General features: G+C 44.3%; 1 protein-coding gene across 4 annotated transcripts in view; it reads left to right on the forward strand.

Annotated features, from left to right (window-relative positions):
- Positions 1 to 23075, forward strand: part of SCHIP1 (schwannomin interacting protein 1) — a 125769-nt gene that overhangs the window by 81569 nt on the left and 21125 nt on the right. For 3 of the 4 annotated variants that reach the window (XM_045851595.1, XM_045851594.1, XM_045851598.1), the window contains one exon: positions 14884 to 15002. In XM_045851595.1, coding sequence (XP_045707551.1) covers positions 14884 to 15002 — 119 coding nt within the window. Of the gene's footprint in view, positions 1 to 1542; positions 2034 to 14883; positions 15003 to 23075 lie in introns of those variants that run through there. The other variant, XM_045851597.1, reaches the window with a different exon arrangement.

Raw genomic sequence — 23075 nt, forward strand, 5'->3', positions numbered from 1 at the left:
AGGTTCAAGTTCTTGGCTGACTGTTCGCAAGTAGCCACACTCTGGGCAAGTCACTTAACCTCACTGAGCTCTCACTCAGCTATAAAATGTAACTGATAATAGTATCTGCTCCAAGGGGTTACTCTGAGGATTGAAGACATGTGTAAGACCCGTGTGTAAAGTGCCTGGCACAAAAGATGTATGCTTACTTCATTTCAAGTAACCACCTTAGGCAGGATTTAATATGCCCAGGATCCTTTATGGGAGAGATACTTCATTCTGACCCCAGAGCCTTAGCCTTGGATAATTCTCTGGTGTTGGGAACAAACGCCCTCATTTGGGAGGGTGCCCAGCATTGCCGCACAGCCCTGGCAGGTGTTTGGGGTCCCTTGCCTGCAGACAGTGGGAGCCTGGCTTAGCATGAAGGGCCCGGGGTCTGGAAGAGAGTAAGACAAGGGGTATCTCTGCTAAGGAGAAGCCCTGCCCAAGTGCAAGTGTGGCTCACAACATACAATTTATCATACTGTCTGGCGAATGGATAAGTCGTTCTCTTGGGAACGGAGGTGGTGGTGGGGTCAAGGGGTGGAATTCAGGGAGGATTTGGAGTTGGGTCAGGAGCTGCCAGGGGAAGGTATTTGCCTTACAAAAGGAGAGCTGCACTCGGCTATGTTGGGACACATGCCAGCCACAAGTCTTGAACAAACTGACTTTAAAAAAAAATGTGGAGAAAAATTGACAACAGAATTTTAGCATGTCAGCAGAGGTTCAGATGCCAAAAGGCTACCTTGAGTGGCATTTTTGCTTTATTAGTGTGTCCTTAAGAGCATTGAACTTGGTCAGGAGTTCATATTGGAAACCATACTGACTGGTACGTCTGCCGCTTTCTGTCTGAGCGAGTCAGTGTGAGATGGCCGTGTCAGACGGGGCTGGCCCTGTGAGCTCTCTGGCCCACTTCTCCCGCAAACAGGGACTTTATTTCTTTGAAATAAATAGTGGGTATATTTTTTACTGCATGGGGGTAGTCAGGCAGGAATGATAAGTGTGTGTTTGTGTGTTGTTTGTCTGCTTCTCGCACCCAAACATCCTCCAGCTGTGGGCCTTGGCCTCCTCCGTGTGTAAAGCCCGTAAACGAAACCAAAGGCCCTGGGAAAAGGGTAAAGAGGGCAGCCGCAAGGAACGTTGTCTTTTGTGAAAAAGCCTGCCACTGGCTGAATTTTAAAGAAAAGTTGATGGGCCTTATTCTCCTGACTATATTAATAGAACAAAGCACTGATCCTGGGGTGGAGGGGTCCTTCTCTGTGTCAGAAATAAATTTCAGTTTGTGCTGGGGCTTCTCACACAAAATCAGACATTTACATCTGATTCTAAGAAATGATAGGTTAGGGGAAAAGGAAACAGCAAACATCTGTCCTACAGGTTAGCCTTTAAATTATACTGTTTTTATTTTGTCATGGGACACCCGGCTTTTAACTCACTGGTGAAGTCTGTGAGGCTGGGATTTTGCAGCTATTTTTATCCCATCCACTCTACCCTGGGTTCAGAATGAGGTTGCTGGTTTCCTCACAGAGCTCCTGGCCATGGTCAGCCTTGACCTGGGGAGTTGGCGAGTTGGATCCGCTCTTCCTTGACTGGGGGCAGGAAAAGTGCCGTGGAAAGGAACCCACGGAGGATCATTCAGGGGAAAGTGACAGCAGATGTTAGGGAGGCTGGACCTGCACCAAACCGAGTGTCAGTGCAGAGTGAGCCTCGGACAACGGCAGCTGCCCCTGTGCCAGAGCACAGGACAGACCAGGGAGGCCAGTCAGGGCGGTGTCTCTGAGACAGAGCAGGACAAGGACACGCTCAGCTGGGCACAGACTCTTAGCTGGCTCCCCACGTCAGCATGAGCAGTGGTCAGGGTCCTGAGCCACAGGCACACCAGCCTATCAGAATTCATGAGAGGTTCTTTCTCAAGTGAAATTCTAAAGAGTTAAAGGATGAATTTGGACAGTGATGGAATGGATGACATCATCAGTCAAGAATCCCCATTGGACGTGGAGGGGAATTATAAGAAGGTAAGGGGGGAGAGTTCTTTTGTTTGTGAACAATTGGACCATTTTTCTGACTGGGAGAGAGATCACCCTTGAGAAGTGGCCAAATTCCACACTCAGTGGCCCTTGCCATAATACATTCGGGGAGGCTGAAATGCACAGAATTGAATACATTAAGCTGGGAGAGTTCTCCTTTCTGCTTTCCCCAGCTTGTATTCATTAGTATATTTTATCAGTAACTGGAATACACGTGTTGTTATTCTGAAGTTGAAAAATTCTACTATGCATTTAGTTGCTAGGCAGGCTTTTTATGTAAAGGAAGAATTTTTGAGATTACTGACACGTTAACAGTTCACCCACAATTAAAAATTACTAGAGTGTTTAACCTTTCTAATTTTGACTTTTTTAACCATGAAAAATATTAAGTTTTACTAAGAGAAGTGTGGGGTTTTAGAACATTGATATAGTGTCTACTAATTCTCTGCTTGTCTTTTCTTTTGAAAGTCAGTAAATATATTTTTAGAATGTTTTATATGGTAATTGTCTGGTAATAAGAGACCCAAGTAAAAATAGCTGCAGTTATATGGGCGAGGTCATGAAATTAAACGACAAGTATATGCTTGCCTGTCCACAGAGGGCTGAACACGTACTATGTGCTTCCCCCTTATTATTTCCCATAAGTCAAATGCAGGTCACAGCACAGAGCAGGAGGAAAAACAACGGCCCTTGGGCGTGCCATGGACCTGGAAAGGAAAACCTCTTTTGCTTCAGAGGCAAATATCAGTTATCACAGATTCCTCAAACAGTAAAACTTGCTGCCATATTTTTATTTGATCAAAACTGTCACTAACTTGTCCCCCCAGAGTGAGATACAGAAAGACGCTTCTATCCAGATAAATTCTTACATCTAATACTGTAAAGTATGGTGGTCTGTATCTTAACATACATAATTGTGTGTGCGTAGAGGGGCTGTTTTAAGTATATACTGTGTTTCTCAGAACAGTCCACCATAATTTATATTCTTTCTCCAGAAACTGAAGCTTAAACACGTACGTAAAAGAGATTTAAACGACCTGCCACGTTGCCCTGCATGTGTTTTGTCCCTTGCAATCCCCAAAGAGGGAATCAGCGCTCGAGGTGACCAGTGCACCGAGTCCTGAAACCCTAACACCTCTCAGCTGTCCCCTCCTCCCGGAAGCGGGTGTGCAAAAGACACCGGGACACTCAGCAGTCAGAGTGGGTCACGTACCCAACCCAGAAGAACAAGCACACAGTTCTTCTCCCTGCTATGTTCTGTGCCAAAGGCCGTCACACTGTTTTTCAGCTAGAAAAGTGCAGGTCAGATTGCACTGAGGAAAAATGGAAGATGTACCACTTCTCATGCAATAACAATAAAGTAATGACCACTGCAGTTTCACACCACTCAGAACCTAAGAGAGCCCAGATGCCTGCAATGAGTGAGCGATGATACGCGGCAACCTGATACACCACTGACTAAAGCCATGGACTTGAAAGGCTCCAGTAGCTTTAAAACATCAACAACACCAGTACAGAGATGCATTGTGTAACCCATTATCTAACTGAGGCAGTGGAATGTGGTTTCAGGAGACACCGTGTCCGATAGGCCAGTATGAAGAGCGCTAGATGAGACTTCTGGGTGACTGGGATGCCAGGGGTCAGTTCGTATTGCCCTGGACCCTACACATGAGAGTTGTTCTCTTGTCGTTTCAGCTTTTTAACTGCCTTTCTCAGGCAAGTGCTTTCAAATGTATGCATATCATGTTTACTATGAAGCCTTCATTATACTAAGAAATACTAGTCATAATTTCCTTAAGAACGACTAGTGAGACAGGGTGACATATGCTTTCTTCAAAATACAAGGGACAGGAAAAGAATTGCCTAGTGTAAAAATCACTTTTCCTATTTGGAATCGTCTTTTTCTAAGTTTTTTCCTTGAATGTTTTCATTTCACTGTTGGGTTGACTAAGTAGAAAATTAAATGGAGTGCCATAAAGCAATGGTCTGCAGGCTCTCTTGACCTTGAACCCATCAAGTATAATGTTTTTGAGCCCATGCCTCTAATATACATATATTTTTTCATAAGTTGCATGCACATATCACTGTAAAAGTATGTATGTATAAAACACCTACACAAATAGATATTTTCAAGTAAATGTTTAAAATACAAAGAGTTTTAATAATTTCTTCTTTCACCTCCTCTGACTATGAGGTCAGTCATCAAAAGCAATTGGAAAATTGGCATACCCCTGCCTGGATACGATAGAATTCCCTGTACCAGTTGTACTAATAAATACCACATGCGTATAGGGATTATTTTACAAGGTTGTTATGAAGTCAGGCAAACAGCCTTCAGGGGAAAGGTCACTTTCCAATCACGAAAATTAGATTCCACCCGGGCAAAGGAAAGGAAAGAGTATGCATCTGTTCCTTTTCCTTGGGGAAGGCCCTGATGGAGAGAAAGAGTCCTCATTAAGGACTGCTGGTTAATTCAGTGGTAGTGACACTGTGCTCAACAGAACTCAGATCTTAGTATTTGGGAAGGAAAGCCTGCACCTTGGTGGAATCGGAGGTGTGTGTGTTCAGTCTGTCATTGCCTTGCCTCGCCCCGAACAACCTCTGGCCCTCTGGTAAAGACCCATGTACACACCTGAGTGTCCTCAGGACCAAGCGCCGAGCAAGTCAATGTCCTGATCCCTCCTGCCATCACTTAACAAGAACCCTCTGATGTCCCCAGCATTGCATTCCAGGCCAGGGAGACTGGGCTTCCCTCAAGGAGCTTACAGTCTGAATGGGGCGGGGGTGGGGGGGCGGGGGGGATGGAGAACACAGACAAATAAGCTGATGTGGATGGTGCTGCCTGGAAACGTGCAGGTAGCTCATGTGAACCTAGAAAACATGCACCCTGTGTCATCTCAGAGCCCGGAAAGTCCCAGATTTCACTGGTGGAGAGAAAGGAAATCAAGGACATTTAGCGTGGAATTCGGCAGAACCTGGCTCCCTCTGTGTCCCAGAACAGAGCAAACCCAGGGAAGGGGGCCTTGCCCTCTGCTCCTAGGCTGCTCCTCGCAGAGAAAGGAGCTGCGGGCGGCCATGTGTGGTGCATGGACTGGAAGGCCCTGCTTTGTTCCTCCGAGGTGCTGTCTCCAGTGTCGTGCATCCAATTATAGTGAAAGATTAGGGAGGAGCCTGTGAAAAAAAATTAAAAGGCTGGAAGGAACAATATTTAAAGTGAAGCCACAGCTGCGCCTCATGTTTTTTTTAAAAGGTGAATGGGAATGACTGCTGGAGATAAACTGCAATAAACAGGAACACAGAATGCCAGCTGCCATTCCAGACGAGCGCTCTGCCCTCCCCACTCAATTACCGAGGAAAAGCAGCCATCGACCTCCATTAACCCTCACGTCTTCCTGCCTAGAAGGGCTGAATGCGCTGGTCGGACTCCGCTAGAGTACTGAGCCCTGGAGCCCAGCCCCACTCTGGCCACCTGGGGACAGTCTCTTCTGCTTTCTGAGCCAGGGTCTTCTTTTCTTCCAAGGGAGGGATTGGCCTGCCTGGTCCTAGACGATAGAAATGTGAAGCCTTGGCTCCTCCTGGAGAGTCCTTCCCATCACATCACCCCGTTGGTGCACCTCAGTTCACCGCACGGTCGGGGAGTGGGTTCCAAGTGAGTAGATTTTCTGGATACATGGTATATGAATTGTATCTCAGTAAAAGAAAATAAGCCACACACATACAAAAAAAAGTGTGTGCTTTATTTTTCAATTGAAATATAATTCATACACCATAATTATGAGATTGAATTCACATACCATAAAATTCGCCCTTTCCAATTTTGATGGGCTTCAGTGTATTTATAAGGTTGTACAAACTGCTACTATAATTCCAGGGTATTTTCATTACCCCCAAAGAAACACTGTATCTCTCTGCAGTTACTCCTAGTGCTCCCCTCCCCATATGATCATTAATCTGTTTTCCGTATCTGTTTTCCGTCTTTATGGATTTGCCAGCTCTGGATGTTTCTGACCATCTTTAGTTCCTTCTTCACTCTTCTCACCAGCTTACCCTGCCCCTACCTTTAATATTAACAGCCACCATTTAATGAGTTTCTTGCTGGGCCAGGTATCATGCCAACCATTTTCTATATAACGTTGCATTTAATCCTTAGTACAACCTGAAAGATAGGCAGTAGTATCCTCTTTTTCACAAAAAGAAACTGGGGTGTCAAGAGTTTCTGTAACCTGCACTAGGAAGCATCAAAGTCAGGATGTGAACTTGAGTCGCCTTGACCTCCATTTCCCTGCCCCGGCCTCCCACTCTCCTTTCTGGTCACATGACTATGCTCAGCTCTCGTAGGTCCTGTGTTCCCTCCACCCCCCCGACATGGGAAATTGGAGGCACCGGGTTCTGGCAGTTGGTTGAGGTTTGGCTGCTTCATAGCCGTGCAGGAGGCATTTCAGACTGCTGCGTTCTGGTGGTGACACTGAATGACTGTGATAGTTCTGCAGACCTTTGAAATGGCACCTGTTAAAAATAGAACTCCCAGATCGGTGTGCTGTGTGAGAGAGCAGTCTCTGTAGGCAGTCATTGGAGAACCAGAAGGAGCCCAAGATGCTCCCCACAGTTCACGCTTGGGACACGCCGCTTCCTTTGGGACATAGGAAGGAAAACTTGAGTTGTCACCAGTGTCCCTTTAGGACTGGATGTTGCAACACTTCTACTTTAGTTGTCTTTGTGGACTGCACCTTGAGCTCCTCTGCCTTCACCAAGTTCCCATTCGGCCAGTAAGTGGGTGCTGAAACTTCAGCCCCAGATTAGATGTTCGTTAAATGCCTTTGCTCTGGCCTTTAATGATTAGAGTATCCGAGTGTTAGGGGCTCTGTGCAACAGCAGTTGCCTCTGTGTACATCATCCCTGTAGCGTGAGGACAGGGGATGCAGTCAACAGACCACACCATCCTCAGGGGTAACTAGTAACAGCAAGCAGACCTCTCTGTTCTCCGGACCGGCATCCCAGCACTTCTGGTGTCAGGCAGCTCGCGAGTAAATCATGTTCTAGAGTCTTTTCCCTTGGATGCTTCTCCTGGACTTCAGGTGTCCAAGGCCCGGTCTCCCATGAGCACTGATGCTGAGCAAGTTCTCAGTATTGCCCAACAGTCCGGCCCAACATTGAGCCCAGAGGACCTTGTTAGGCACATTGGTTCAAGAATGCAAAGTTAAAAGGTTTCAACAGCCTCTCAGAAAGCCTTTCTGGCCTGGTTAGTGTGCCTGAAATGGGAACCGTCAGAAATGCAAACTGAAAAGCCGGAGTCCAGACTTAATACGCATTCAGTGACAGAGTGGAAAAATTCTAGGTTATTTAACTTACATGTTCACTAATAATCAAAATCTTCCCAGGGGATGAAATAAGATGCAAGAACTTGGAATAATCTGCACCATACAAATAGTTAATACATGTGCCATTCAAAAGTGTATAATTTATTTTCCTACAAAATGCTGTTTTATATTTTCATCTTGTGACAAACCCGTGTTTGTTTCAGTGAGAAAATAATTAGAAAGTACCACTGGTATTTTTGAGTTTTAGTTTTAGTTTTAAAGAAAATTTGCCCAACAAACAAGTACATTCTGTACTTCTGGCTCCTGACATTTAAAAGGACTCCTCCACAGCGGAACGCTGCCTCTGATTCTAAGAGGAGAGCCGCCTTTCCTACAGGCTATGCAGAGAAGTGAGAGTGACCCCCACGTTCCCGCAGGAAGAGCACTTCTCCACAGGGAGCTCAGAATCCCAGTTGCGTTCCCCAGCGCATGCTGCTAATGACGGTGGTGCCAGATATCACTAGGCAATAGATTGCGCTGAAGCCAGGGGATCATTAATTGCTTCAAAACAGGCATCCTGGCAAAGCCTTGGCAGAGGCCAGACGGCTGCCAATGAAATCCACCTGGATGCAGAGTCTGGCCGTTCCACATGGAACAGATCTGTGCTCACTTCAAGAAGAACCAACTCTGTTTTGTCCAGCTGCTTGATCTGTTCCGCTGGTCAAAGCCTTGGTTCTCCAAGGGTCTGAACCAGCAGCATCTGGGAACTTGTTTGAAATGCACTGTCTCAGCCCCTCCTCAGACCTTCCTTCTGAATCAGAAACATAGTTTATGTTGTTGCACAAGCCCTCCAGTGGTTCTCATGAATAATCAAGTTTGAGAGCAACTGGTTTTGAAAACGTGTGACAGGGAGAGCGCCACTCCGTGTGTCTGCCCACCTGTGCAGTTCTCCACTTGACACACCTGTGTCACAGCAACCTCCTGGCTCCCTGAGTTCCTGTGTGGGCCGTGGGAGACCCGGGCATTCAGCTTCTGGAATAATGCGGCCCCAGTCCTTAGGAAGATTTTCCTCAATGGCACACTGTTCCCTGTTGGTGGAAAGTGTGGCCCCTGGTCATTCATATGCACCCTGATGTGTGAGAAACATCGACCAGGTAACAATGTAGCAGCACGGGAAAGGAGAGGGCTAGAAGTGCTGTCTCCCAGGATTCGGAGTGAATGGAGTACTGAGACAGTTAGCATTATAAAGCAAGTACATCTAATAACCAGTAAAAGTAAGAAACAAATGGCGCTGGGGAGGAGGGGAAGATTAACGCAGGGAAGAGATGGGAGATAGGAAATGGGGGGGAAGCGGTCTCCTTCCTCCTGTTCCCCTCCCCACAGCAAATCCCGTCCAGGCCCAGGGCATTGTGTCTCCAAAGCCACCTCTGCCTTTAGTCCCACAGCACTTCCCTGCGTGTGCATCCCTTGGGACCCTGATTCTCTAGGCCCAGCTTCTCTACACATCTTCCTCCATTGGGGAGTTTAAGGGCCCCTTCCTCTTGGGCAGACAGGCCCTTTCCGGCTGCACGGGTTTCGTCATCTGCACAGCAGCCGGAAGGAAGCAGCTGTTTGCTGTGTCCTGCGCACCAGCTGGCTTTAGGTTTAGGATAGTATTTCCTGAAGGACATTCCCAGGAAACCTGGCGGCCCCGCAGCTGTCCCCACAGAAATAACAGTTTGTGAATTCAATAAATTTTAGAACACAGAAGGCACTCAACATTCTGTCTGTAAATTCACATGCAGATTAGCGTGTGAAAGACGAGGTGGCCCTGCCTCAGAGACCAGAGTCACCCCAGTGCTGCTTAGCACGAGGTGAACTGGACCTGAGACAAAGGCAGGACCGGAGTGGGGGACTCGGGAACAGAATCACTGTGTAAGGGACGAGCACACGCCACGTCCTACAGAAAGTATGAAAGGGACTTGGGAACATACTAGATTTGGAGATGGACGCTATCTACCCAGGCAGAACCTTTTGCTTTTATTGCTTTACCTAACACCTCTCTGCCCTGTCAAGTTTGGGGAACCCGCAGCCTGTGTTCTGAGATAGTGGCTCACCAGGGGCCCTTGAAAGCCATTGTGAGCATTATCTGCCTGGGCACAAGGGGTGGCAGTGGGGAATTCAGCGACAGGTGAAGACAAAAACCGCCGGCGACTGGACAATGGTGCATTTCTAAGCGCGTTTCTGCTCTCATCTCGGTCTCGCACTGCTTTTCTGTCTCCGGTGACGATGAGCCACTCCTCCTCCACCGCCCTTTCACTGGCAGCATCGACTTCAGATGTTTTACTTTTGTTTGATGAGGGTATTTCCCGGGGCCGTTTTAGGAGCAGACTGGGCTCCACTTGTCATAACATGGCCAAACAGCGTAGTTTTGAGCCAGCCTCTCCCTCTTCACTGCCCCTCACCCTGGGGCATCTCTGGGCTTCGGAGGCTGAAGGACATAATTGCCCTGCACGTTCAAAATGCACTCTCTCAGACCCTCCTTCCGAATCAGAAACAAATGTACTTTGAAACCCCACATGCACACACTTTACATGTACAGGCAACCAAAAGACAATGAGGTTTCAACCAGTGCATTTTAAAAGAAAAACTGTTTACTGGTCGATTGAATCACAACCACTCGAAAGGTTGGGAATCGCACCTGTTCCCAAAGGAAGATGGAGCGGTGGTGTCCAGGTGAGAAGCGGTGTCAGAGCGGCTCCACCGAGAAGGTGTTCGCACCGTGAGTGTCTGGTGACCACGAGGCCTCGGTGTAGGCGCTGCGGTCCAGGGCAGCCTCCTGTCCTCAGGGAGTGAGCATCACGTCCATCTCAGGAGAGGCGAAGGTCCCTAACTCTGTGAGTCTCACATTGTCCCCCCAACATGCTGTCCATTATTAGCCTGGACCTTCCTGGTCGGTGTGGAGGAGCAGAAAGATGGGCTTGAATCCTAGCTCCTCTACACCAGTGGGGTAACCTCTCATTGTGCTCCATTTCCTCACTTCAAGGCAGGAATTGCTGGAGGATGGGCCAAAGCAGTTACCGTTTATGGGAGACTCACGTTAGCCTGGACCCGGGACTGCTGCTGAGGAGTTTATGTGAGGTCTCTCATTTAGTCCTTCGATGTCAAGTGAGATACTTGTCCTCTGGACTGGGAGGGCTTTCAAAGCACAGACAAGCACAAAACCATCGAAGACGGGACAGAGGAAACTAGCAGTAGACTTAAAACGACACAATAATTCAACTTAAACCTCAGAAGGACTAATACTCTCAATATAAAATTTTCAAAACTCTCAGACCTTTAAAGAAAGAGAAGCAAAGCTGGGAGTGGAGTAGATAAATTCAGAGAAAAGCAGGTACAGTAATTAAAAAATATTTAAATATGTAATCTCGCTGGTAGTCAAAGAAATTAAAATTAAAAAGAACACTACTTTTTGCCTATCAAATCTAAAACAACAGCAGTTTTGGGGGGTTGTTTTTTTTTTAGTGAACATGCTCAGTGTAAGTCAGGATGTAGGGAAAGCTGCACTCTCTCCGTTGCTGGTGGGCATGGAAATCGGAACAGCTTTCGTTAGAGGAACGCGACAGAATGTGTTGGGAGCTCAGCAAATGTTCACACCCAGCTGATCTGGTACTTCCCCTTCCAGGAACGGACCCCGAGGAAGTGATCAGATGTGTGGGCGGGGATGTATGTAAAAATGCTAACTTTATTTTTAATTGGATGCAGCCTAAATGGCTAACATAGGATAGCATGATAGACAGCCTTTAAAAATTGTTTTGAAAGAATTTTTATTGAAATGAGAGAAATTCTCAATTCAATAAGCAATGGGATCTCAATTTTAGCATAAGAAAGAGGGGCACACATAAGATAAATAACTAGAAGGAAAGATAGCAAAATGTTCGCGGTGACCTGTGTTGAAGTGGTGGGGTCATAGGTGACATTCATATGCTTTACACTTTTCTTGGTGTGTTCAGTGGGACCCAGAGAAAGAGAAGGGGGAAGGTTGTGTGTATAAAGTCCTCTTTGAACTGGTAACGAGGTAGTCAGGTATAAAGAGTTGTAGTTAATGCATAGATTGTTTTTAAGGCCTTCTCCAACGCCTACAGCTCTAGTGTACCAAGTAAATCAGATAAGATGGGCATGCAATCAAGGATGAAATCACGCAGTCACGCCTGGAATGGGGGCTTTCTTCAGATAAGACCTCTTCCCGACCCCAGGCCAGGGTTGGACACTAGCGTATTGTCGAACATGAGTCCTTCACACCCCCCATTGCTATCTGTTGATTTTATGTTTGGGTACCCGGTTCCATCCAACAGTTTTCTGACTAGAGGACATCGTGTGAGCATCTCTTCCGTCCACTGTATGGATCGAGAAATAGGCTCGCTGACCACAGTCAATCTGCATGGCAGATTTAGGGGATTTTGAAATGAATTTATTTTAAATAAAGATGTCAAGTGATGTGGTTCTGTTTTGGCAGGACCATCCCGAGTGCCAGCCCTGCCTTGTTTGGGGGAGTGGGTTTCTTTACTTCAGGCTCCCAGCAGTGCCGTTACGAGTGCTTATGAAGTGAAAGGCATTCTTGCTTCCTCGTCAGCCTCATGGTTACTTTCTCAGGGCTCAGTGCTGTGCTAGCCCAGTAAACAGTATGAAACCAGCATCACATCTGTAACTGTAAAAAGTCTTTCACTTTGTGGCTACATTATACACTAAATTAGGGTTCCCAGACCCAATTCCAACATGGGTGAATCCCCCCACTGCCCACACACACACACCCCAACAAACAGTTCTGGGCATGAGCAAGGTGTCCAAGAACTCAACTCAGTTCTGACACTGTGTGCCCAGAGATACCCTCAGATTCCACAGGGTAAGGGTTCAGTCCTACAAGACACCTCACATGGCAGGTGCTAGTCGCAAGCCAGGATCTTACCTGTGCTTGTCAGCAGCCAGCTAGAGACTGGATGTTCCAATGACCCCCTCCAACTCAGAATGCCAAGTGCAAAGCCAGGCTGTTGACCGACTAGCTCTAAATCAAATGTTCCCACAACCCCCTCCTTGGGTTGAATTAATGTGCCAGAATGGCTCACAGGACTCAGAGAAACGTGCTACTTACTAGAATACTGGCTTACCGGAAAGGGATATGACTCAGGAAGAGCCAGATGAAGAGAGACAGAGGGCATGGGGTGTGGGAAGGGACACAGAGCTTCAGCGCCCTCTCCAGGTGCCCCAGTGTCCCCACATCTCCATGTGATCACCAGTCTGGAAGCTCTCCACACCCTACCCCCAGAGCTGGGGGGTGAGACTGAAAGTTCCAACCCTGTGGTCACACAGCTGGGGCTCCTGGCAACCAGCCCCCATCCTCAGGTGCTTTCCAAAAAGTCACCTCATTCACATAACAGTAGACAACCTGTATCCTTCTCATCACTTAACAAAATTGCAAGAGTTTTAGGAGGTATAAGTCAGGGACTGTGGGAGAAAAACACATATATGAGGTCATGTGAATGACCAAATATATATTTCTTATAAATGATAATAGCACACGCAAATATCTTTTAGTATGACAGTTTCCTTACAGAGGTGTCCAACCTTTTGGTGTCTCTGGGCCACACTGCAAGAAGAATTGTCTTGGACCCCACATTAAATACATTGCAACACGGAATCACACAAAAAAGTCTGATAGTGTTTTAATTACATTTATGATTTTGTGTTGGGCCACATTCACAGCCATCCTGGGCTGCATGCGGCCCATGGGCCATAGGTTGGAAACCCTTCTTAGTACATCCCCAAATGGGGGGATGCATGAATAGATACACAAACAGACAGACAGACAGACAGACAGATAAATATACTTGCTAAGTGTGAAAGTTCAAAAATGCTTCTAGTGTCCAAAGATTAAATAACGTTATAGAAAAGGAGAATAGAAATGAGCTTTCCTTGAATTAGAAATTCTCAAACCTACTGAAACTAAATATCTGGTCCTAGAGCATAGGGATGTGTGTTTCACACATGGTCTCAGCCAGCAGGCTGGGAAGCAATGGGAATGTGAATTTTAGTCTCTACTGGAAATTCCAATGCAGCCTGTTGAAGCTGGCAGCTGGGAGCCCGTGGTGTAGCGGTACTGCTGTGTCACATATTTAGTCTGTGATGTCCACCTGTGGCTGTGGGAGCTCTTCAGATGCAGCTAGAGTGGCTGAGGAAATGAAACTGTATTTTAATTAATTTTTCATTTGAATGCAGATAGCTACGTGTGACTAGTAACTATTATGGTAGAGCAGCTGTAACCTACAGTACACCACCCTGCACTTGGGGGTGAAATGAAGCCATTGTTCAGCCCACCTTCCAACAGCTGCATTCTGCCCCTGTGACACAGTGAGACTCAGACCTTTCACTGTAACTTCTGGGTTCTGGTGGGAGCAGAACCTCCTACTGGAAGACCCAGGAGCCATCGTGCCTTCTGGAGCCACACCCAGTCACGTGAGCTGGGTTTTGTAACCTGATTTGCTCAGCATAGTCTTCAGCCCCCGGCTCAGAGCGTAAAACGATGCTTCTCACAGCCTTCATCCTCACCACGCAACAGCAATCCAAAACCTCCTCACCGCAGGATGAACCTGGAGGTTTCGAACCTTGTTTGTTTTCGTAGCTGTTTTATTTTTAACTAAGGAAATCATTCATAATCTTCTCTCCTGTTGTTTAAAGGGTTTAAAAGTTCAGCATGGTGAATTTTTATGGGACTTTTATGGGACACCGAGTGTTGTAAACATACCCAAATTATCTCAGTAGTGTCATTTACCAGATCCTTTCCTATGCACGCCGACCTGCCTTCCCTTCAAAATATGAAACAGATGGGTTCAATTAGAATCCTCTAGCTATCTCAGGCAATATGGTGGGCCTCTCATATTCTAAACCTGGTAAGGTCGTTACAACTCTTGAACAGAAACAATAGTCCCCATCAAGACGGAGAGCCTGGTGGCAGCAGAGGCTACGTCTGTCTATCCAGGGCTCTGTTCCAGCGTCATAGTGTGGCATCTGCCACCTCATCGAGCTTCAGTGCGTGTGGGTTGAATGAACTCCTATCCTTGCCATAGAGAAAGTGGGCTGAAGGGATGATACAAGGAAGAGAAAGACAGCATTCAGGGAAAGGCCAGCTTTGGGATCAAAGCAGTTTGATGTAGGACAAAATGCTTGCCCTCCACAGCTTTCCTCTGTCCTGTTGAGCAGGTGAGAAGAAAGGTTATAGCTCCAAGAAGTCCAGTTCTGTCCTGGTGAAGATTGTTTCGTACCTCAAGAGGTGATTTCCCAGACTGAGGATTGGAAAGGACTCTGGGGGCTTGAAACCGCTTGCAGAGGTGGAACCAGGAGAGACTGGTTTACGTCCAGCTTTTAATAATTCCAGTGCCCTTGACTGTGACCTATGTATTTATTTTTCATCTCATGTTACAGTACAAAGAAACTTCACAGTTAGACCGCCCGCGGTTGTGATGTTGTCTGCCCGCTTATCGGCATTTTTTATTTTCCTGAAATTTTAGGCACAGAAGAATGAGAGAGAATCTATCCGACAGAAGCTGGCACTCGGGAGCTTCTTTGATGATGGCCCGGGAATCTACACCAGCTGCAGCAGGAGTGGGAAGCCAAGCCTCTCCTCTCGGTGAGTGTTCTTTCGAATTGATTTTCTGATATGTGCACCTAATGCATTTTGTCATCTGACTACACGTTTAACAAAAGATATCCTTTAAATCCTCGAGTATTTTTTTTTTCATAATACTATCACCTTTACTTGGATTCTGGGCAGACCTCACCCTGTGTGTTGGGTCGGTTTTTTAAGTTTTCGTTTTGGCGTTTTTTTGGCCCATTTTCCCAGCTACTTGAGGTCAGATTTCTATATTTGATTTTTTTTCTAGACACTGTTCTGATTTTGCACGGTGATGAGGGAATCAAGGCACACTCCAAGGCAAGCTGGCTGACGCTTAGAGGAGTGTGGCAGACCACCAGATTTCCCATTAAGCGCCCCCAAAGCACCCAGCGTCACCTCCCTCATGTATCTGATTGCAGTGAAAACTGGCAGCTGAGAAACACAGTTCCCGCTCTGGTTGTTTACCGCTTACTCCAGTACCGAGCTTCACCTGCCCTCCAGATGGCTTTTCTTCATCTTAACTTATTTCAAGATATCGTTGCTCATTTATTGATATTTCAGTATAACATTGGCTATTTACATAGCTTCCAGTTCCAATTAAAATATATTAAAATTATAATTTTACCCAGCAAATAAGGCTGTTGATGAGAGCTTCTCAAACGTTATTAAGCGTGTGAAACACCTGGGGTTTTGTCAGCGTGCTGATGCTGATGCTGAGTCATTAGGGTTAGGTGGGGCTCAAGATTCTGTATTTCTAACAAGCTCCCAGCTGAGGCCCCAGCTGCCAGTCCATGGGTCACACGTTGCTTAGTGAGGCAATCTGAAAAGGTGACTATTATGAATATGGGTGTTCCAGGTGGTTAAAACACATAGAACTTGGTTTTTAATAAAGATGGTGGTAGCTGAAGACGCATCGGCATTCTCTTGATGCCTCCCCAAATGCCCATTTCTGGTCGAAATGGCTGCGTCTTCCTTTGGGCTCAATGAGAGTACATGCTCCAGGAATCAATACTAGGTATATATATACCGTGTAAGGCCAGCTGTGGGAGACACAAGATAGCACTTATGAATTCATTCAACCATCCACCCTCACTTTCACGTGCGGCCTGGAATCAGGCACTTTAATATCTGGCTTTCTGGCTTTCAGTAAGCCTTGTATTTTACTGCAGTCTGGTGCTTAGAGATTCATTTAAATCAGCAAAAATCAGAAAGCACACACACGCTCGAGTACATGCATATTTAGGGTCACGGCAGGTGAGTTAGCTCATCAGGACAGGAGCTGCCCCTGGGCCATGCAGAGTTAGGCGTCTCTTCCTCGGTTCCCTCGCTCTTTTGGTGTGGCATTCCAGAGCGGGAAGGTCAGCCCTTCCCTTCGCTGTAGCAGCACCTGTTCGCCCTCCCAGTGGGGTGTGGTAGGAGGAGCTCTGGCCTGGGCCCCTGGAGGTCTGAGGATTAGTTCTCGTGAGCTTCTGATTTTGAGACTTGGTCAGCTTACTTAGTTTTATCATGCCTCAGTTTCCTCATTTTCATAAAATAAGGTGATTGAACCCTACAGGCTTAGAGGTTTCTGCTACTGCTCTCTAATATTCCCCAAAGCACCAAAAAGTTTTCTTCTAGAAACTCCATTTCTCTGCTCAGCAATATCATATCTTTGGTGTCCAAATGGGAGATTTTTGTTTTTTAAATCAAAGTTAGCTAACTAGATAGATATAGGTAGATACAGTATACACACACACACATATACACACACATACATATGGCTGTGAAAGCAAAATAGAATAATAACTACAAGGTATATAATGTCATGAAATACAAGTAACAGTCTCCTGTTCAATCCCTCTCTATTTGTATCCCACTCTCCAGAAACTTTGAACTCCTTGGCTGTTTCTTCTGGTATTTACCTACATATCTCTAAGTAAAATGCTTGTCTTCTTAGCATTTACTTTTAAGTGACCATCTTTCGACCACCTACTGTAGAAATGTGGGCTTTAGCTTCCTTTTACAGCTGTCTCACAGACACGCCTGTGTACTCCAGACCCTGTTCTCTTCATGGTTACTTCACGGTTTGGAGGCAAATAACTGTTCAGTGTTTCCATTGTTTGGGTATATAGTATTCATACTGAACTAGGTCACAAGCTGTGATTACTTGAGAAGTTTTTTTGTCCTGAATTTAAAATTGCCCCACCTTCCCTCTTGCTGGTCTGTGATTTCAATTGCTATATAATATTTCACTATGTGAATATAGTCAGTTTCTTCTGCCACTGTCCTGATGATGGGCACTGAGTTTTTCCAAAGGTTTTGCTCTTGTAAACATTACTGCTTATAAATGTGCTTGCACGTGTCTTTTGCTCTCTGTGTGCAAGAGTTTCTCTTTGATTCCACCTAGGAGTGGAGTTACTAGGAAAATACATGAATGCTTACATTTAGAAGATAATGCCAGTCTGTTTTCTTTCTTTTTTAAGATTTTTATTTATTTTTAATAAGTTTTATTGATTATGCTATTACAGTTGTCCCATTTTTTTTCTCCCCTTTATTCCCCTCCTCCCTGTACTCCCTTTCCCACCATCATCTCCCCACCTTAGTTCATGTCTATTGGTCATACATGTAAGTTCTTTGGCTTCTCCATTTCCCATACTGTTCTTAACCTCCCCCTGCCTATTTTGTACCTACCATTTATGCTTCTTATTCCCTATACCTTTTCCCCCACTCTCCCCCTCCCCCACCCCTCTGGTAAACCTCCATGTGATCTCCATTTCTGTGAATCGGTTCCTGTTCTAGTTGTTTGCTTAGTTCGTTTTTGTTTTTTTTCGGTTCAGTTGTTGATAGTTGTGAGTTTATTGTCATTTTATTGTTCATAGTTTTTGATCTTCTTTTTCTTAGATAAAGTCCCTTTAACATTTCACAAAATAAGGGCTTGGTGATGATGAACTTCCTTAACTTGACCTTATCTGGGAAGCACTTTAACTGTCCTTCCATTCTAAATGAAAGCTTTGCTGGATAGAGCAATCTTGGATGTAGGTCCTTGCCTTCATGACTTGGAATACTTCTTTCCAGCCCCTTCTTGCCTACAAAGTCTCTTTTGAGAAATCAGCTGACAGTCTGATGGGAACTCCTTTGTAGGTAACTGTCTCCTTATCTCTTGCTGCTTCTAGGATTCTCTCCTTCATTTTAATCTTGGCTAATGTAATTATGATGTGCCTTGGTGTGTTCCTCCTTGGGTCCAACTTCTTTGGGACTCTCTGAGCTTCCTGGACTTCCTGGAAGTCTATTTCCTTTGCCAGATTGAGGAGTTCTTCTTCATTATGTTTTCAGATAAGTTTTCAATGTCTTCCTCTTCCTCTTCTCCTTCTGGTACCCCTATGATTCTGTTGTTGGAATGTTTAAAGTTGTCCTGGAGGTTCCTAAACCTCTCCTTATTTTTTTTGAATTCTTATTTCTTCATTCTGTTCTGGTTGAATGTTTATTTCTTCTTTCTGGTCCAAACTGTTGATTTGAGTTCTGGTTTCCTTCTCTTCACTGTTGGCTCCCTGTACATTTTCCTTTATTCGCTTTTCATAGCCTTCACTTTTTCCTCTATTTTGTGACCATACTCAACCATTTCTGTGAGCATCCTGATTACCAGCATCTGATAGGTTGGCTATCTCTTTATCGATTGGTTGTATTTTTTCTGGATCTTTGATCTGTTCTTTCATTTGGGCCATATTTTTTGTCTTGGCACTCCTGTTACATAGTAAGGAGCGGAGCCTTAGGTATTCGCCAGGGCGGGGCAACCCACATTGCTGTGTTGTGACGCTGTATGTGGGGGAGGGGTCCAAGAGGAAACAGTGCTGCTTACTCCACTCTCAGCCAGCTTTCAGTCACTTCCGCCACTTCCCCCGAGCAAATTAGGCCCTGCTGGTGCTGATTCCCAGATAGGTGGTTTTGTGTACGTTATAGGACCCTATGGGTCTCTCCAATGAACTCCCCTGTGAGGCTGGGAGCTTCTCCCACTGCAGTACCCACAGGTTTTTTCAGTTAGAGGTCTGAGGCTTTATTTCCTCACACTGGAACCCTGGGTTGTGTGGACTGTCTCATTCCCAGTTGCTCCTCCCCATCTGTCTCGCTCCCTAGTTGTTCCTCCCGGTTTATCCACATATGAGTATACATGGGACCCCCAACTCCACCAGCTGCTGCCTCACTGATCTGCCTGCCGAAGCCTTGCACAAGTTCTCTCCGCACCCCCTGCTGGTCTGGATGAATGTGTCTTCTTTAACTCCTTAGTTGTCAGACTTCCATGCAGTTCGATTTTCTGGCAGTTTTTTTTTTATTTGTTCTTATCCTTCTTTTGGTTGTGTGAGGAGGCACAGTGTATCTGCCTACTACATCTTCATCTTGGCCAGAAGTGAGATATTTTTAGAGAGGGGAAGGGAGGGAGAAAGAAAGGGAGAAAAACATCAATGTGTGGTTGCCTATCACGCTTCCCCTACTGGGGACCTGGCCTGCAACCCAGGCATGTGCCCTGACTGGGAATCCATCTGGTGATCCTTTGATTCTCAGTCTGTCACTCAGTCCACTGAGCCACACCAGCCAGCGATAATCTTTTTTCCAAAATGATTACAACAAGTTTCATGCTACGAGCAGTGTTTCAGAGAGCCTGTGGATCTATAACCTTTCTAACACTTAATATTGACAATTTACTTTAAACTTTTATTAATTGAATGGTATAACATAGTGTTACTTTGTGTTTATTAGGCATCCTTGGTTCTTCATCTGTGAAATGTCTATTTGGATCTCATGGATTCTCTTCCTTTTTTTTAATTGACTTATGAAAGTTGTGTAGTCATGATACTAATCCTTAACACGCTGTATATACTGCAGGTACCTTTCCCAGATTGTAGCTTGTCTTTCTACTTCTTCAGTGTGTCTTTTATGACCACAAATTCTTAATTTTAATACCATAAATTTTTATCAAACTTTTAGAGTCAGTACTTTTCTGTGTCTTATATAAAAATCTTCTTCTACCCCAGGGCCCACAAGACATTAACCCAGATGTCCTACAAGAGTTGAAAGTGTCGGTTGTTTTTTTTAAGTCTGTAATAAATCAGGAGTTGGTTTCTTGATCTAGTATGAGGAGAAATCTAATCTTATCTTTTTCCATATACATGATCTTTTTTTTTAAATGGGGAGGGAAGTGGGAAGGGTTGGGTGGGTGGGCTGGATTGGGAGTAAAAGGGAGAAAACTGTACTTGAACAATGATTAAAATTTTAAAAAGTGGGGAAAAAAAGAAAAAGAAAAAAAGATTTTATTTATTTTTAGAGAGGGAAGGGAGGGAGAAAGAGAGAGAAAGAGAAACATCAATGTGCAGTTGCTGGGGATTGTGGCCTGCAATCCAGGCATGTACCCTGACTGGGAATCGAACCTGCAATGCTTTGGTTCGCAGCCCAAGCTCAATCCACTGAGCTATGCCACCCAGGGCACATGATTATTTTTTGCATCATATTTACTAAACAATCCCTTTTTTACTCACTGATTTGGCTGCTTCTTTATATAGCAGACATTAACTGGAATACATTCTATTTCATTGATTAGTGTTTCTATTCCGGCATCAATACTAAGCAGTCTTAATTATTAGAGGTTCAAAATAAGTCCTGATATTTGGACAAAGAAGTCCCTCTTCTTACTCTTTTAATTAGAAACACACTGCCTGTTCTTTTTTTAATTTTATATTTATTTTTCTATATAAATTTTAAATCATCTAATCAAGTTCAGCAAAATATTCTCTTAGGATTTTGACTGGAATTGCATTGAATCTATAGATAAATTTAAGGGAGAATTAGATTTTCATTATATTAATCCTTTGATCCATGGATATGGCCTATCCCCCCTTTATTTAGATGTTATTAAATATTTCTTAAGGTTTTATAATTCCAGCTTAATGTACATCTTTTCTTGTATTTATTTGTAGATATCTGATATTCTGTTTTTATCTTAAATTCTCTTTAATAATCCTTTCTCATTTGCTGCTGGTGGACAGAAATGCACCTGACTTTGTGTAGTAGTCCTCTACCCAGTCTCTGTGTTATCATCACTCCTGTTACTTCTCTGACCCCATTCCTTCTAATGAAGTTGCCTCTACATTCTCTGAGATTTTTAAATAATATCATCTACAAAAATAGCAGCTTTATTTCTTCCTTCACAATCCTCATGCTTCTGGTTGTTTTATTACACTGGGTAGGCACGCTAATACATTGAGGATTAAAAATGGTACTAGTTGGAGTCCTTAGTTTGTTTCTCATATTAAATGCAATGCTTCTAATGTTTCCCCATTTAGGATGATGTTAAATTTATGTTTTCTTTAATGTTTCTCTTGGTGAGCTTAATGATATTCCCTTCTATTTATAATTTACAAATAATTTTTATCATGAATATTATGTTTTTCTACATTTGTTGAGGTGATTATATGATTCACTGTATTAAGCTAGTAATGAATTGATGAATTACATTGGTAGAGCTTCGAAATACTGAACAGTCTTTACATTCCTATATAAACCTAAATTGGTTGAGGATATTCTCTTTTTGCAGAAACTACTGGATTTTATTTATAATATTCTGTCTAGGATTGTTACGTTTCTGTTCATGAGTGACATGGGTGTGTTATATTCTTTTCTCACAATATTTTTCTCTGTTTTTAGTATCAGGGTTATGCTGGCTTAAAAATAAGCTGGATATTATTTCCTCTTTCTTGATGTCTGAGAAAAGCCTGCATAATGTTGGAGTGATCTGTTTTTCACCTGTGTGATCATACAAGCCAGGCATTTACTTTGCATATTTGCTTCAACCTCTTTTATTTACTATATGGTTATAGGATTGTATACATTTTTTATTTCTTCTTGAGTCAGTTCTAATTAGTTATATTTTTCTAAGAATGTGTCCATTTTGTTTATGTTTTCACAATTGTTGGCATGATACTTTTTCATCTCACTGAAGGTATTAATTTTAGTTATTGTCAAAATGTTTTCTTCCTATTTCTACATTGTCCATGACTTTTTCTGAGTTTAGTTTTTTGGTTTTGATTTCTGTCCACTAATAATTAAATGTAAAACTCAAAAAGCTGTTTAATGAACTCTCTGGCTGGGGTTTGGTGGCATATACTGTCTCCTCAAGAGAGCTTCTCTGACCACCCAGTGAAATGGTAAACACCCAGCATACCCATCACTTTCTCTCCTCTTACCCTGCATGTCCTCTTATCCTGATTGTTCTTCTTCGTGATTCCTGTCACTACCTGCCATCTGCTCTTTGTCTTTCTCCAGCACTAAAATATAAGTTCCATGTAAGCACATCTGTTTTGCTCACCACCATAACTGTTGCCTAAAATAGCACCTAGTACATAGTCACTAAACAGTTGTTGAATTAATGCATGGTGAACTTGCCTTTAGAATGGTCAGATAGAAGCACAACCATTTCATTAAGGTGCATCCGATTAAAACCACCTGAAACTATCCTTTCTCTTGAGCTGTGAGTCATCACAGAGAACTCTACAACCTCATCCAAGAGTCTGAAGCCTGGTTATTAGTCTTTTAAGACTAGCAAGGGAAGGGTGTAAGGTTCAGCATGTAGAATTCCCCTTAATTCTCTTGGGGGTCAGTAAGGCCCTTTATTGCCCCTCCAACTGTGCCTGCCTGTGCCCCAGTCCAGAGCTCCTTTGAGTCAGTGTCTGCGGATCATGTCCTCCCACCTGCTGCTGGCCAGAGGGCTGTAGGTGAACAGGGCAAATAGAGGGTCCAGATAGACAGTCCCGTCGGGTGCTGTCAGATACCTCTCATCCATCACCTACATTTTATCTTCCAAAGTTTTTCAAACTCTCTTGTGTACTGTTGTCTTCCATTTTCTTTGTCCATGTAGGTTTATACCTTTCCTCTTCCTTTAGTATTATTTTAGTAGGACTTCAGGAGATTAAATATATAGCAATGTTCATTCAGGATACCATATTTAAATAGAAGTCTCATGAAGGGTTTTTTTTCTTTCATTTACAATTTCAATTCAATATTATTCTGTATTAGTTTCAGGTGTACAGCATAGTGGTTAGTCAGTCGTGTAATTTACAAAGT

The sequence above is a fragment of the Phyllostomus hastatus genome, unplaced genomic scaffold (genome assembly GCF_019186645.2).
Source record: "Phyllostomus hastatus isolate PE091 unplaced genomic scaffold, TTU_PhHast_1.1 phas_contig_86, whole genome shotgun sequence".
In the NCBI taxonomy this organism is placed as follows: Eukaryota; Metazoa; Chordata; class Mammalia; order Chiroptera; family Phyllostomidae; genus Phyllostomus; species Phyllostomus hastatus.